Consider the following 16,502-nt stretch of genomic DNA (forward strand, 5'->3'; position numbering starts at 1 on the left):
CAGCTTTCAATGCACTGCAAAAGAATACAAAGTACATACACACTTTCTTTTGTATACCACTGTATACATAAGCAGTGAAAAGAGTATTGGAATAGTAGGTTAAGTTCTCTTGCCTACTCTTCTAAAGGCTTTTGTGAAATTACACTATGAAGATGTATACATTAGCCAACCGGAATATTACCTGTGCAGTGAGACTGAGACTTAGTCATTTTATCTTAAAAAAGGGGAGTAATTACATGGAGAGCTGGGCTTCAGTCTAAACCAAGGCATTAACAAGATTCAGTGTAGAAATAAGCATACATTTTTAAGCACAAGTGTAATAAATGGCTGTGGTAACCTCCCTAGATATATGTTGTGATTTCTTTATCAGTTGGTATCTTTCATAAAGGTGTGCTGCAATTCGAATAGGAATTATAAGCTTGATATAAACATTATTGTAGTTTGAATAGGAATTATAAGCTTGATATACACATTATTGTTTGAGTTTCTCTGTCCTACATGCAACAGAGCTGACTCAGTGAGCCTAGTAGTTGTTTCCAGTTTTAAAAATCTATGAATATACAATTCAGTCAATGGTTGCCTTTCATCTTGTGGTTTCTTGATCCATTGATGTGACTTACTCACATAATCTGTCAACAATGTTAGCAACTTCTCTTTCTTCGGCTCATCTCTCTATACGGTCGCCTGAAATGATTGAGTATAATCGGTCCTTTTGGTTCTCTAAAATGATCTAGGGTCTGTAGTGCAAGAAAATAAAACCACATTTTGGGTGATCATTCTGTCTTTATGTTTACACAGCTGAAGGCAATCTATTAGATTGGGTAGGGCAGCAGCTGCCCTATGGATATTAAGAGGCCTCAGAATTAAGTAGAGCTCTTCAGAGAAAACATTTAACCATTCTTTTGAGAGGGAAAGAGGAGCAGATTTGTTGTTGTTATAGGTTTGCAGTAGTTAACTTTTTCCTTTCAAGTGAAAGCTTTAGCATCATGTTGCTTGTAAACAATTTAATTAAAACACAGAAAAATACTGGTGATGGAAATGGGTGGATTTTGCAACAGAACAAATATTTCTTATTGTTTGTGAACCTGAAGCATTCTAGAATGTTTTTAAAATGCTTTTAGTGTCTTCATCCTGGTAAGGAAGGCTAACTAAATATCAGGATATCATTTATGTAATGACACAAGTTTCTTATTGGTGTTAAAATATGAAATAGCGAGGTAACTTCCTTGAAATTTAAAATTACTAGACAACTAAAGAAATATATTTAATATTTATATTTCATGTTTAAGGATACTTAATTGCAATTTATTGCATTTTCAGTGTGGTTAAATGCTAATGTCATTTGCAATGTGGCAAAGACAGAAAAAGAACTCCAGTAGATTCCCAGTAGCTGTCTTGGTTAACCTCATCCCCTCCTACCCCGTCTGCCCTCACTCCCCAGTGGTACTCAACCTGCCATACCTCTTGGGCAAGCACAGTTATTCAAACAAATCTTCCCTGAGCCTTTTGTGCCCTTTTTTCAACCTTCTTTCTGAATAGGTGTGTGCCTGCGGCACCAGCTTAGCAGCTCTCTGGATATCTTGCGGGTCTGGGTCTGACCAGTTTACTGAGGGGAAATTACGGCTGACAAGTAGCAGCACTGTGCCGTTTAGGAGAAAAGAGCGAGCTGGGTTATTTGCTGACTTCCTGTCATTTGGAGGTGGAAGGAGTGAGGGAAGACGTGGACGAAGGGAATTGTAAGGTGGCCTGTGTTAGCTGCTGCTGCTGCACTTCAGGAGGATGGTATTTAATAAGGGTTAGGGAGGTAGAGCTGGCTGATCAGGCTTTGTAGGATAGTAAGGCACCCTTGTCAAGGAAACCTTCTCTTCCTCCTCTTGATGAGGCACGAACTTCTCTCTTGGTCATCCCGCCACCTCTTCCTTTTCAATCACTAGGAGAAATTAACCATTTGTTTTGTCTAGCCTTTCAGCTGAAGTTACTCAGTCTTCCAGGTGGGTGTCTTCACGGTGAGTCAACAACACCCCACAGCCCAGACTGCCTGCCCAGAACACAATCCCAGAAACTAACCCCGCTCTTCCTCCTACAAAATACTAAGCAGCAAAGTCTATCCCATGTGAAAGCAGCTCTCTGGAGTGAAGCTTCATCCTCAGTATGGGCTGCTGACATCCCCATTGCCCAGACTTTCAGCTTTCTGCTGAACCACCCATTGAATGCAAATGCTGAGAAGATGCATGGCTTTAGGCAAAACCAAAGCCTGTGTGGGAGGAATATCTGCAGTAACAAGAAATGTGTCAGCAAAAGTTCAGATAACAGAACTTTGTTCTCTGAGGGCCAGCTTTTCTCTTGACCTGTAGGGAGAGGAAAAAAGAGTTGCCCCCCTCTATGGGCAGCTATGGAGGAAGGGGGCAACTAGACTTAGTACTTTTGGGACAGGACAGGGGATTGGGGTTCAACATGACAGGCAACCCATCAGTTTGCCCTGCAGTGCTAAAATGGCCTATCAAGGTCTAAAAAAAAAAAAACCCTACCTGTGGCTTGAGTGGACCCACTTGAGCCTATGGTGTTGAGTATGAGGTTAGGAATCGATGAGATTCGGCAGCCTGAGAGGGATGCCAGACAATGTGCTTTCTGTTAGGCTGTCTTCAATGATAATTCTGCATCCCAAGGTGTTGGATGTGCACCTGAGTTTTAGGTTCATGATTGTGCTCTTGCCTGAAGTTCAAGATCTCCGTAATAGGGGTACATTTGCCATGCTACTTCTGACACATTTGTTGTCCCTGGCCTTCATCCTCTTGAGCTAAGGTGGTACTGATTGATAGTGCTCTGGTACAATGCAACACTCCTGAGGTGAGTAACCTCTTGACTCTGCCAGTTATTCTGCTGCTGGAGAAGCTCTTGGTCCACTAGCACAGGCTGACAAGTACTAACTGGCCAAGCTCAATCTTCTAGGAGACTGAGGTGTTTGATATGGCTATTGGGAGAAGCCCTGACTGGAATGAAAGGTTTTGAAAAAGAAAGGAATGATGAAAAGAAAGGAGCTGGGGTTCTTCCAGGAGAGAATGGCCACACAAGGTAGGGCATTTATTTTAATAATAGTAATTAATAATAGTAATTAATAACAAAATAATAATAATAATAATAATAATAATACAAAGATAGAAGAAAAGTTGGGTAGATGCTGAGTGAGTAGCAGAGCTGTAAAAATTTGAGGGCTGGGGGTTCATAGCCAACCTGAAGACACTGACACCATTATTTCTTTAAAGTAGCATTTCAGGATGTTGCGGGATATCTTCACAGCTCAGGTTCATCTGTGGTAGGTAGGTACTAGGTAGCATTGCAATGGTACAGCCTTTGCCTTGGGCTCTAGTGTCTGTATTGTGGGGTGAAGTGCATTAGGTGTGTCTCTGAAGTGAGACTTCAAGTTTGGTTTTATGTAAATGGAATCCAATTTGCACACACCAGAGCTGTCCAGCTATCTTAATCAATGTGTACTGAGTAGGAACAACTGGGGGCTTTGCTTTCAAAGTACATTACTTTTGCAAACTAAAATGCTAGTGTAAGTGCACCCAATATGGCTGCTAAAAGAACAAGCATCCAAAGAGAGATTACAGCTTTGTAGAATAATTTAGGTTGGAAGGGACTTCAGGAGGTCATCTAGTCCAATCCTTTAAAGCTATTTGAGATAGGTTCTGATTTGCCAATGTACATTTTTGGTGTGGAGTTCTAATTTCTGTGGTTAGACTAGGTTGAAAGATTTCAGACTGAAGCATGAACTTTGTATTTGAGATGTTATGGGACCTGATATGTTTTAGAAGTAGTCGTGTACATGCATATTTGTCGGGGGGTGGTGGTGAGGATATCATTGCTATGAATGCTATATTTAAAATGCTAGGGAGTAGTTTGATCTCAGACAGATTGCTTCACATTTTGTTTTGGAATTAGAATATAGAATAACTTTAGGCAGAACAGGTCTGCAGTATGCAATGATTCATCTAAGGTGAAGTTTTCACATACTTAACAAGCAGAATTCTTGTTTGGCTCCAGATCATGTTTAAAGAAATTGATTTAGCACTTAGCATTCAAACTTAAGAACTTACTACTGCTGTATCATGTGTATGGACTCACCCGTTACAAAAATGAGTCTCCTCCTCAGGGATTATTAATGTGGCCTTTGGTCGAATTCTCATTTTAAGCTAAATTTCTGTGAATTTCTGTCTTTTGTGGTAACAGAAGTAGTCTGGGGGCTGATATAGGCTTTGTTCCTGATATAGGCTTTGAAGTTTGATTGCTTATCTAAGCCTTTAACTGCTTCAGAAAGACACAGGTAAATTGCTTGTTACCTTTACCAGGTGCTCAGTGTTAATGAATCTGCTGTGAATGGTGTTATTTGACAATAGTCAAAACTAAGTGTAATAGTCAAAAGTGTATTTTTATTGCCATCACTTTCTAGGCAAAATCTCTTTGGCTAACTTCAAGTGTGGTAGAGATAATTTTTCCTCAATTTTTTTATTAATAGGACAAAAAAGTTTAGCTGAGGCTTGTTTCACACTGTGCTGGTTCTAGAGGTAAAGGCAAGAAAGATAACTCCATCTTAAAGAACAAACCCTCCCCCACTCCCCTTCAAGCAAGCCAACCAATTAATTTTATAATTAAACTTGAGTCAAAATTGTGGATCCAGCAGTGCAATTACAGGTATGCAGATATATCCTGTCAAAAAGTTGCTTTTCATTACTGATCTTGGAATAGTTTTTCCTGTCTGTTGTGAAGTTCATTTCATATTGACTTTTAGGAGAATGTACGTTGTCAGTCTTGGAAAAAGAGTTTGAAAAAATCCTATAGTAGATCCTATGTGGAATATATACACTGGTGCCTAAGCATATGAGGGTAGAAAATACAATGCCAATTAAAAAAACTGAGGGTGGGGGCAGGCGTCACGGAAGATCAGGGAAGAAGTAAGACCTGTAAGCTTGATGTCTGTACTGGACAAAGGAGTAGAAACTATGATAAGGAATACAGTAGTTCATACCTGGGTAAACACGATACAGTTGGGGAAAATTACGTGCCTTTTTGAAAGGAAGGTTATGCCTCTCCAACCAAGAGATCAAAAATCATTTGAGGAGGAGCAGATGGTATTCTCCACTAAGACTTCCAGAAAGCCTCTGTCAAAGTTTCTAACAAAAAACTCTTGAAACTAAAGCAGATGTGGGACTTAAAAGAAAAGGTTCTTGCACAGATAAGTAATTGGTTAAAAAGTAGGAGTCAAGGGATGGGGTACTGTTCAATCCTCACCAGGGAGGGAAGTCACCTGTACTGCGCATAAGCAAGTTGGAAAATGGGATGAACTGTAAAGTGACACTTTCTTGCTGGATTAGCAAGGGCTGGTGCTAAATGTGGGGAATTATAGTAAGCCCTTACAAGATTGGGTGGCTGAGCAATAAAACAGCACATAAGCTTCTATGTAGATTAAATGTAGAGTAATGTACGTGGAGAAAAAAAATGTAACTGCACATGTTTAAAACGACAGCCTCTGAGTTGAGTGTATTTGCATGCATATAGAACCATATGAACCCATGAGTAGCATAGAAGCAGTGGGGTTTGATTGTTCAGCATCTTAATATGCGCCCTAGAGAGTGCAAGTCTTTGAAACCAACAAAAGCTGGTTCAAAATAAACAAAAGGTGGTGGTTTTTCTTGCAGTGTAGTCAGGCTGTGCATGAAACATTGTGCTGCAGGCTTTTACAGCTGGTAGAGGTTTACATGCTCTTACTGGGGAGCTAGACGAGCTCATGCAGGGGAAACTGAAAATCACTAAATATGTAGGAATCATATTTGAATCACATCCACATCAGGCAGTCTCTGAGCTTGAAAATGGGTAGTCTCTCAGAGAGTAGCAGTAGAAAATATCATATATGATTGCCCTGTTTTTCACCTTCCCTGAGCACATGCTGTTACCAGAGTCAGGACACTAGAGCTCTAGTGAGGCCATTCTTAGGTTGTTATATAGATCGGATGCAGCTCTTCCTCAGGATTTCAGTGCTGTGACTCAGAGAGGTTGGTTCATTCTTTTCATGTCAATAGGAATTCATTTCCTAAAGGAGCGTCTAGCGTTTTCAGGGTTTATGTTGCAGGCAGAAGTAAATAGAAATAGGACAGAGTCTGCAATCCTCAGAAAAGCCTTTGGTCCTCCCTTAAAGGCCTTCGAATTTTCTCACCTTGCTCAGAAGAAATCTTGGTCTTTAGTTTTCAAGATGGGGCATGTATGTTTCAATTCTATTATCTGTTCCTCCATGTCGTGGTTTAACCACAGCCAGCAACTAGGCAGCACGGAGCCCCTCGCTCACTTCCCCCCCACCCAGTGGGATGGGGGAGAGAATCTCTATCCCAGCCAAAACCAGGACACTCCAGAAAGTAAGGCTCCTGTTCATGGTTGGGAGGAAATATCACCATAGGATCATAGAATGGTTTGTGTTGGAAGGGACCTTAAAGATCATTGAGTTCCACCCCCCCTGCCATGGGCAGGGACACCTTCCACCAGACCAGGTTGCTCAAAGCCCCATCCAGCCTGGCCTTGAACACTGCCAGGGATGGGGCATCCACAACCTCTCTGGGCAACCTGTTCCAGTGCCTCACCACTCTCATAGGGAAGAACTTCTTCCTTACGTCTAATCTAAATCTACCCTCTTTGACTTCATAAATATTTACTTATTTATAAATATTTACTACTCATGAATGCAGAAGCATTCCAAATTTACCTTTTGACACAAAATATGGGGTGTTTTTTGACTGATGCAAAAGAGAAAATTTCCTCTGTCTTGAAGACTATGAGCCTCTCTTTATCTTCTTTTTAAAGGATTGATAAGGATGGTTTGGAGCCATATGTTAAACCATCTGAGATTGTTTTCTGAAGTCAATTAGACTGGATCTAGTCTTAGTAGCTCATAAGGTCTCAAAAATATGACCACTGCTTAAAAAGAAATTGATTACTTGAGTATATATTAATAAATCCATCATTGTAAACACTCCAGTAATCTTGCTTGGAAGATTATTGCAAGTCAAAAAATTAGAAGCCACGCCACACAGAGGCTTAATACAAGATTTTAGGGTTTATGTATGATTGACAAATGTCACTTTTATGGAATGGTTGAAGACCTCAGTCATGCTAGAAGACTAAGAGCAACCATTAAGATGAATCTTCTGTTCCATACAGCAAAATCCACACCTGTTCCAACAACTTCAGCTACTCAGCTCTACCCTGTGTTCCTTCATACCTGCTGTAGCAGTTGTTTCATAAATTAAATTTTCACTGTCTGTGGTGAAATTTGTCACAAACTGAAGTGTTCCCCATAATTCTTCTTTGACCTAAGTAGTAAATAGCTAGTAGTAGTAATTTTCTTTGGCCAGATTAGAAACTGCAGATGAGAGACAAGGTAATGTCTTTGCGAACACTGTATTTTGTCCTATTATTCCTGGGACATAACTTTTATTAATAAAAGTTATAGAATTTAATTCCATAATCTCTCTGTATCAGGTATAAGTACAAGCAAATGGCAGGAAAAGTTAACTGAAAAAGAAATTGCAGTGCCAAACTAGCTTTATCATAGTTCTCACATTCAATGCACACAACCAATTGAATATATAATAAAATAATAAATATTTTCTGTAAAATTGAATGTAAATAATTCAGACTGTATTTAAATACATAATCTGTATATAGAAAAATTATATCAGTTAGTATGTATAGCATGAGTCCTTAAATGTTGTTAACACCATACTGCATGATAGCAGATTTTTCGTTTGGGAAAGTAGAGGAAAGACCTGAGGAGCAAGATAAATTTCATTACTATAAGAAATCCTTGGGATTTTAAGATACGTCTGGTGAATGGAAAAGAACCAGAGAAATGAGGGAGGGAATAGCAGGATGGTGGCAACTAAAGGAATATTTCTTTACTGCTGAAAGATTTTCTGGGTTTTGTAAATTGCTTAAAAAATACCTTTCTAAATCCCATTTTGGAAAGGTGTACAGGCAACCACCTTTCTTCAAATATCTGCTGATGTTACAGCATGGAAACCATATGAAGGGGAAACAGGGTGGCAAGGAAAAAAAGAAAAAACCCATACTTCATAACTTTACTATCACTCTGTATCTTACCAGTTGTCCTAGTTTCAGCTGGGATAGAGTTAACTGTCTTCCTAGTAGCTGGTAGGGTGCTATGTTTTGAGTTCAGTATGAGAAGAATGTTGATAACACACTGATGTTTTCAGTTGTTGCTAAGTAGTGTTTAGTCTAAAGTCAAGGATTTTTCAGCTTCTCACACCCAGCCAGCGAGAAAGCTGGAGGGGCACAAGAAGTTGGCACAGGACACAGCCAGGGCAGCTGACCCAAACTGGCCAAGGGGGTATTCCATACCATGGGACATCCCATCCAGTATAGGAACTGGGAAGTGGGGGCAGGGAATCACCGCTGGGGGACTAGCTGGGTGCCGGTCAGCGGGTGATGAGCAATTGCACTGCGCATCATTTGTACATTCCAATCCTTTCATTATTGCTGTTGTCATTTTATTAGTGTTATCATTATCATTATTAGTTTCTTCTTTTCTGTTCTATTAAACCGTTCTTATCTCAACCTGTGGGTTTTGCTTCTTTTTCCCCTGATTTTCTCCCCCATCCCACTGGATGTGGGGGGAGTGAGTGAGTGGCTGCGTGGTGCTTAGTTGCTGGCTGGGGTTAAACCACGACACCAGTTTTCTGATTCGAGTGAAACAAAGATGTTTGCTTAGATTTGGCAAGAGTTCCAGATGTGAGGGACCATTGAAGAAAGTTGCTTTCCAAGGGTCAATTTTCAACTAGAAGATAGCTGGGAAGGAATAAAATAAAAGATGTGGAAAGGAAGCAGGCATAGATAAGAGGTGTCAGAAGCAGCTCCTGTATGTTGCCCTAAGGACAAGGATAAATAATTTACATTTTATTCAGATGTTGAGGAGAAGATTGTGGAGAAATTCAGTGCAGAGCTGTGCATGATTAGAATAGTAAGCTGGGCAGGTCACTCTAATACGGATGTTTGGAACGGGTTTATAATTCCCTGAATGGGAACCAGGACAGAACGCCTGAAGCTGTCCCTCTCAAATGCTCTAAGGGCCGTGATCAAAAAATAAGAGAAGTTGCACTCTAGCCAGCCACTTTCAAATTCCAGAAGAAGCTTTTAGTAGGTTGTTTTTGTCATATGTAGGAGAACTATGGCTAAAAATGTTTGGAGCTAATTTGGGTTTCCGTTATGTGAGCTTGCCTTTACTTACTATCTAGCAAAAGGCACACACCATCTTTTCATCGAGAAATGATAAGCAAGATATGCTGCATTTATTTTGGAAAGAATAACTTTACATTCTTAAATTGGAAAACAGAAAATTCTTCATCTGCTTTTGTCACTTTAGATCTAGAACTGTTAGCTTTATCCTGAGTAAATTTTGCATTTTGCAAATATTTAGCACAACATGGGTGCAATGTGATGCTAGTGATCGCTGTGTTACCAAAAGACACTGGATGTTCTTGGGGCTTTTTTAGGTAAAATTGCATAAATTTTCTCATTGTGGATTAATAAGTATCTAACAACTAAATTTGCTCATTCTGTGCATCTCCAAAGGATTCTTTTACTTTTGCCCTATTGTGTTAGCCTATGTCATGTTCTGATTTTCTCCATTGCCATTAAAAATATTCTAGTAAGGAAAGGGTTAGCAGGTTGGCTCTTACTATTAGCTGAGGATGAACAAAATGGCAGCTTAGTAAACCAAAGCAGATGATAGAAGGGACCATGAGAAACCAAAGCTCTAATTTAAGAGAAAATTGCTCCTTGCAACTTTTGGTTCAAGTGTGTATCCTTTCTCTTAGGCAACAGATGTTCCCTTATTTATGTTCCTGTATGTCATGATGTTCTTTAATCTTTACATAACTCAAATTCCTTTGGTACGAAAGAACATGTTTCTGATGGGCCTTTCTGATAGCTGGCAGTATGGTGACTGCTGGCTTTTTCATGTTGTGTCAGCCAATAGCATGGATAACAAAAATATCGTTCATAAAATTGTTCAAAAATGTTGAGATGATCTTAAATGTATTTTTATGTATGTCCTATCAGTGTTTTCATTTGTTACTGTGCTGTCTTATTTTCTTTCATGAAATTTTCCATTAGCCAGTGAGAGATAATGAAGTATGCTAATTTTTATTGCCATTCTCAGCTTTTTATTACATGCAGTGGCTTGGCTACAGTGCTAAGCAGTTTTAAAAGGGAGAAGCAAATAAGGTAGCGAAGCACAACTACCTTGGTGGTAATGGAATTCATTGTTTCAGTCACTAAGTATTGTAATTCATTAGAGACAGCTAATATAGTCTCAAATGCTGAATTGTTACTTTTAAAACCAGTGAAAACCAATAAGCATAATTAAATTGCTTTTTAATTTTCTTCAGAAATACAAGCCTGGTCGATGTGATGATATTTTGAAATGGAAGCCACCCAGCCTGAACTCTGTTGATTTTCGTCTAAAGATAACAAGAATTGGTGGAGAGGGGTATGTAATCTCTTCCCTTTTTAAATGTATAACACTCATGTGAATGTCCCGTAGCAGTTAATCTCTCCTCTGATATTTCTTGACACTTCCTGGGGCTAAGCCTTTCTATATTCTGTAGAATTTGGTCATTGAAAATACAGGCAACTGTTGTAATCAGTGTTGTACTGAAGACAATGGCACATGCTTATAATATAAATCTACTCATTCTTAAATTCAGTTTCATAAAATTTCTTAAAAAAAGTAAAAAGTCCTGTTTGGATTTGGCACTACCCCTTATTTTTTTTAGAAAGTAGGCAGGCTGTATTAGCTTAAGTTCTTACATAAAATAACTATTTTCCATTGGTTTTATGCAACATAATAACCTAAGCTTTCTTCCATTTTAGAATTCTGCACAATGACAAACAGCACTTGTTTTCTTAGAGAAAAACAAAACTTAACATTTTTACTCCACAGGTATTCTTCGGTATTGTTTTTAAAACCATTAAAATCTTAATCAAAAATAGTGAGTTCTAATGGCAGACGACATGTAAATCTTTATAGTACATCAGTTCTACATACTATTTGCCTAGTTCAGTCATCGCACATATTAAAGAGGGGCAATTTGCATGTTCAGTTGTGCCAGGGAGGGGAAGGGGAAGATTGAGTCACTAGATTAAAGCTTGTCTTGGAAAAGATTTTATTTAAAACAAATTTAATTGATTTTTAGGTTGCTTAATGTTTTAACATCTGGGACTTATTTCAACTGACAGTTTGAAATACTGACGTTTAGCTTTTCTTTTTCTTGGTGCCACAGGCAACTCAATACGATTAAACAATTAATTAATATATTGCTTATGTATTCCAGAGAGCTAATAATGGTCCATCTAACTTTTAGACATTTGCATGTCATGTTAATGAATATATTTGGTGAATAGAGAGTACCTTAAAGATATGGGGTTTATTCTGCAAAATGTACTCAACTGCTAACTTCTGAGCATTTCATGATGTCAGCATTATCTATTCAGATTTTTGTGTTTGAAAATGCAATATTAAGTCCTCAGTAACAACATAGCTATTTCAGAGAATATACAGGAATATTTTGACTTCAGATAATCAGCTCATTACAAACATTTCAGGTTTGTTTGGCTTTTATTTAAATCACAGAACAGTGTAATATGAAAGATCTCTGTAAAAAAAAATTTACAAATTACCTGTTATTTGATAGAAATGTTATTTTTATTACAGTATTCTTATGACTTCTGCTGGAATTTATAAATATACAGTAGTAGCCTGTGATTCAGAAGCAAAACACAACAGATTTTTCATTTCACATTAAAAAGGAGTATTTGCTTGATTAGTTATCACTGATTTCAACTACAAAACTGTCAGTGCTGTTGTGCTAGGTTTAATATATTACGTCATAGATTATTTGATCAGAACATGAAAAGGCTATAAAATATGAGCCTGCAAAAAACAATTTCTAAAATGTTGGGCAGTTAGTGGCAAGTTATTAAAGAATGCCTGATCCATTGTGGAATTGGAAACACTTTCTAACATTTATAAAAGTTCTACTGTATTCCAGCTATGTGAAAACAAATACATTGCACATATTGTGGAAATAATTATCTGAGTGAGTCTGTAAATACTGTAATACTTAAATATGTTAATGTTTATGTTCCTCTCACATGCACAAGAAAGAAATAATTCTCGAAATCTGACGTGATAAATAAAATACAATTCTTCCAGATACGTTTTACTTCATCTCACATAACGGTTGACTGCTATTAGTAACAGAAATGCGTTCATCCAGCAAAAAGAAAAGTTAATGAAGTACTGGGTGGAAAATAATAATTTGCCATTGTTGGGAGAGAGGTATTTATGTTAAGTAATGACCTATGAAACAGTAGCTTCTGCCCAGTTAAACACAAACAATGAATGAAATACTCCAGGTTTAACTGCTTTATTTGTTAATTTGAGTATCCAATTTATCGCATGGTAAAATCTGAACTCATTTGAGAAAACATCAGAATTATACCAATTTTTAAGTTGTTGACTAGAATTTTAAAAGAAACATCTTTAATTTTAGACTGTAAAAAGGCAGTTCCTGAGTTCTGAGCACTATCATAGTAAAATGGTTGATTTGTGATACAACTAAAAATTCTGTTTTGATAAACTGAATGTCTTGCTACTGGCAATTCTAACATGACAGCATTAGGCTTCCTGCCTGACCCCCCCTCCCCCCCCCCAAGATTAAAGGCAAGCATTGATTGATATTGGTTTCAACCTTTTAGGTAAAAAAAGTTTTCTTCTTCAGTAATCCAAAAAGAAATCTGGCATGCATTTGATAGCAGAGTAATACAGATGTGGTTAAAGTACTGTTACAGAATTTGTGTGTTGTTTTGACACAGTTAAGCAATAATATTTCCACAAATAGAAGGTATGGCTTTGTATTGATCTCTATCTATCTATTTCCATAAATATTATTGACAAATATATTACTGACAAATGAGGAGCCAAAGTCAAAGTATTGATCTCAAATATTTGGCAGCTTAAAACAATGAGAACGGGGATTGTCTGTAATTTCCCAAGTCCTCTGTTCTGATTAACAGGCTTATCTTTAAATCTTGAAATGCAGATGTATCTAAAGCTGTGCTACAAGTGTGTGTGATCTTGTCACAGTTTACAGCCTAGTCAGTAGTGATACAGGCTGAACCTGTATCGCAAAACTCCAGCCATGCAGCCCTTGTATTTATAGTTCCCTGTTCACTTAAGTAGTGAAAAAAAGCTTATAGGAGCATTATTTATTCAGTAGTATGAGATTAGAGCACTGTCAGCTGTTGGACATGTCTTTTGGATAGCATATGTAATTGAGATCCTGAGCAATTGTAAACAATCTTGTGCATTTTTCGTGTGAATAAAGGAGTTACCTCTAGGGAGTTTGCCAGATTTTAGTGTGTCCTAGTTTCAGCTGGGATAGAGTTAACTGTCTTCCTAGTAGCTGGTACGGTGCTATGTTTTGAGTTCAGTATGAGAAGAATGTTGATAACACTGATGTTTTCAGTTGCTGCTAGTAGTGTTTAGACTAATGTCAAGGATTTTTCAGCTTCTCATGCCCAGCCAGCGAGAAAGCTGGAGGGGCACAAGAAGTTGGCACAGGACACAGCCAGGGCACCTGACCCAAACTGGCCAACAGGGTATTCCATACCATATGACGTTCCATCTAGTATAGGAACTGGGAAGTGGGGGCGGGGAATCGCCGCTCGGGGGACTAGCTGGGTGCCGGTCGGCGGGTGGTGAGCAATTGCACTGCGCATCATTGGTACATTCCAATCCTTTCATTATTGCTGTTGTCATTTTATTAGTGTTATCATTATCATTATCCGTTTCTTCTTTTCTGTTCTATTAAACTGTTCTTATCTCAACCCGTGGGTTTTGCTTCTTTTTCCCGATTTTCTCCCCCATCCCACTGGGTGGGGGGGGGAGTGAGTGAGCGGCTGCGTGGTGCTTAGTTGCTGGCTGGGGTTAAACCACGACATAGTGTGATTATTTTCCATCTACCTAAAATTCCCCTGTGTTTTTAGTTGTGCATTTCCATCCATAGATGAGTCTGCAATAGCAATGTTAACTGCAAAATAGCTGCTGTGTTTCACCCCAGATGTAGTTCAGTTACGGATGAATGACCAGTTGTTTTTATCTAGGGTTCAGTTATTTCACTATTGATATCAGAGGCAGTTTTGCCATTGAATTAAAAAGAAGCATTGCGTTATGATCTATGAAGTACTTTTCGAATAAACTTCCCTATAAAGATGGAGACTGCATAACAAAGAATAAACATGAAGAAAAAAAAATACTATTGCATCCCAAAGAAAGGCAGGGTTTCTGTAACCTCAGTGACCTAATCCTGACACTCCTGTTCAGTGCACATATTTGAAAGAAATTGCATTATTGCACCTTAGTGAGTTACAGCTTATCAGCTGAGCCATGGTAATTGTCCCCTGTGTATTGTCATAGTCCACCCTGTCCAAGCATCAGGATGATGGTTAGATTAACTCTCTTTATATTGTGTTTGCAAGAATTCCACTCTCAATCTCTTCTTGTCATATCAATATTTAAAAAACCCAACACCAAACCAAAACAACCAACAACTTATTAAATCAGCTAAACAAGAGAGTACTTTGTTGTTTATCTCTGGTGAATCACATCAGTTGAACTGCAAAGCCCTCACATGACATGTGCTTTAAAAAAGTAGACCCGTTTCCTGGAACTTCTCTATCATTTCAGGTTTACTAAGATAATGGTCTCACAACAGCAATGTGAAGTGGAGCCCTTTGATCATACAACAGTATCTTGTATTTTTCCTAAATTACAATGATACTCATAGAAAATAAAATAACAGGGACTTAAGCACATCAGCTGTATTTCCAAATGACCTACAAGTTAAATGACCTTATCAGAAGAGAATGTGGAGGACATTTAATAGCTGTGTGCAGTATCTCAGTTATATTAGAGAAGACTGTTTTTAAACAGTAGAGATGCTCTTTCCCAAAATTTCTGACTCTAAGAATATTTCTTAAAAAAATAAAAACCCCAAACCAACTCTGAGCCTTATTTAAATGTCGCAAATATCAACTGAAAATGTCTACGTAGTGCCAGATTTGCGGTAGCTTTCAAAACCAGAATTTTGTAAATGTCCATGCTTCCTTTTACAGTTTTTTAATTAGCCTGTGTAAGTTCCTTAATTTTATCTGAATCAGACATGCTAAAATCAAATTACAAGCAAGGCTTTGGTTTTATTGGCTTTGAATGAATATCTTACTGGGTCAATTTGATACCATTTAAAAATCACAGAATAATATAAATTTTATATAGAACCTTGAAGTCTTGGAAAGAATCAAGAATTTTACTCATCTTCTAAGAGAGAAATAGTAATAAAGGCTTGTTTCTTTAAAAATAAGTTAGTGATCTGAAGTAGACATGAACTCTTTGTTAGTAGCAAGTCTATATTTTTTTTTTTTTTATTATATCCATGATTAAGTAGACCACATGGGGAAAAAACCTCTAAATGAACAGTGTTTAGGCAAAGTTCGGTTTAGCTTGGGCATTGTCAAGTAATAAAAAGTGGAAGATAAAGTACAATACATTCAAGGACAGCCGGGCCTTCAAATCTTGACAGCAGGGGCTTAAAATCTTGGATACACTGGTAATTACAAATCAACAACCAGATAGAGATGTCATGACTACAGGCAAGTGACTGTTTTCCTTTTGTTAGATGTGATGTTGCCCTTTTTGTTCTGTAAATTAGAAAGAGCTTCTGGGGGGGGGTGGGGAGTGGGGCAGGGAGGAAAGCTGCAGCTGGTTCAAAATAACTGTGATGTTCTCGATTTGTTCTCATATACCTATGTTGTCTGCCACAGGGTGGCTTACTCTTTTTGTAAGCTAGTCTTCCTCACTCTTCTGCTTTGAAAAAAAAAATTGGTAACTGGCTGAAAAATCATGAAAGTTAATTGAATCAGCTAAGATCTGCAGAAGTGACATGGTGGTTTGTTTGGCCCGTGTTTTGTTGCTCCCTCTTCTCTTTCCATTCCCCCTTTTATGTGATTCAGAAATTGTCATTTTGGCCTGTGAGCTCTTTGCCTTCTCACCTGTTTGCAGAATGCCCGTTGTCAAAGAGCACAAACTTTTTCTTATGTGTGCCATCCGTCACAGAAGGGAGCTTTACAAATAGTACCCTGGCGATAAAAATAATAATCCCATATTCCTCTAGCCTCTAAAGATCACAGTCAAGATTGAGGCTGTATTGCTGGTGAGTACAGTGGAGTTATGAGGCAGAATGCAGATGATGTTGCACAGCAATTATGGAACAAATATGGACAAGATGTTGCAAATAGATGCAAAGATGCAGTGGTGGGATGACAGCAGGAGGAGTGCAGGTTTGAATATATTAACTGCATTTATGGTTGTACTGTTG

General features: G+C 38.2%; 1 protein-coding gene across 1 annotated transcript in view; it reads left to right on the plus strand.

Annotated features, from left to right (window-relative positions):
* The window catches only part of RNGTT (RNA guanylyltransferase and 5'-phosphatase), a 188,769-nt gene that overhangs the window by 114,962 nt on the left and 57,305 nt on the right, over window positions 1-16,502 (plus strand). Inside the window, exon 13 of the mRNA XM_030001580.1 lies at window positions 10,455-10,555. Within this exon, the coding sequence (XP_029857440.1) occupies window positions 10,455-10,555 (101 nt within the window). The remainder of the gene's footprint in view (window positions 1-10,454; window positions 10,556-16,502) is intronic.

Source organism: Aquila chrysaetos, chromosome 2 (assembly GCF_900496995.4).
Source record: "Aquila chrysaetos chrysaetos chromosome 2, bAquChr1.4, whole genome shotgun sequence".
NCBI classification, from domain to species: Eukaryota; Metazoa; Chordata; class Aves; order Accipitriformes; family Accipitridae; genus Aquila; species Aquila chrysaetos.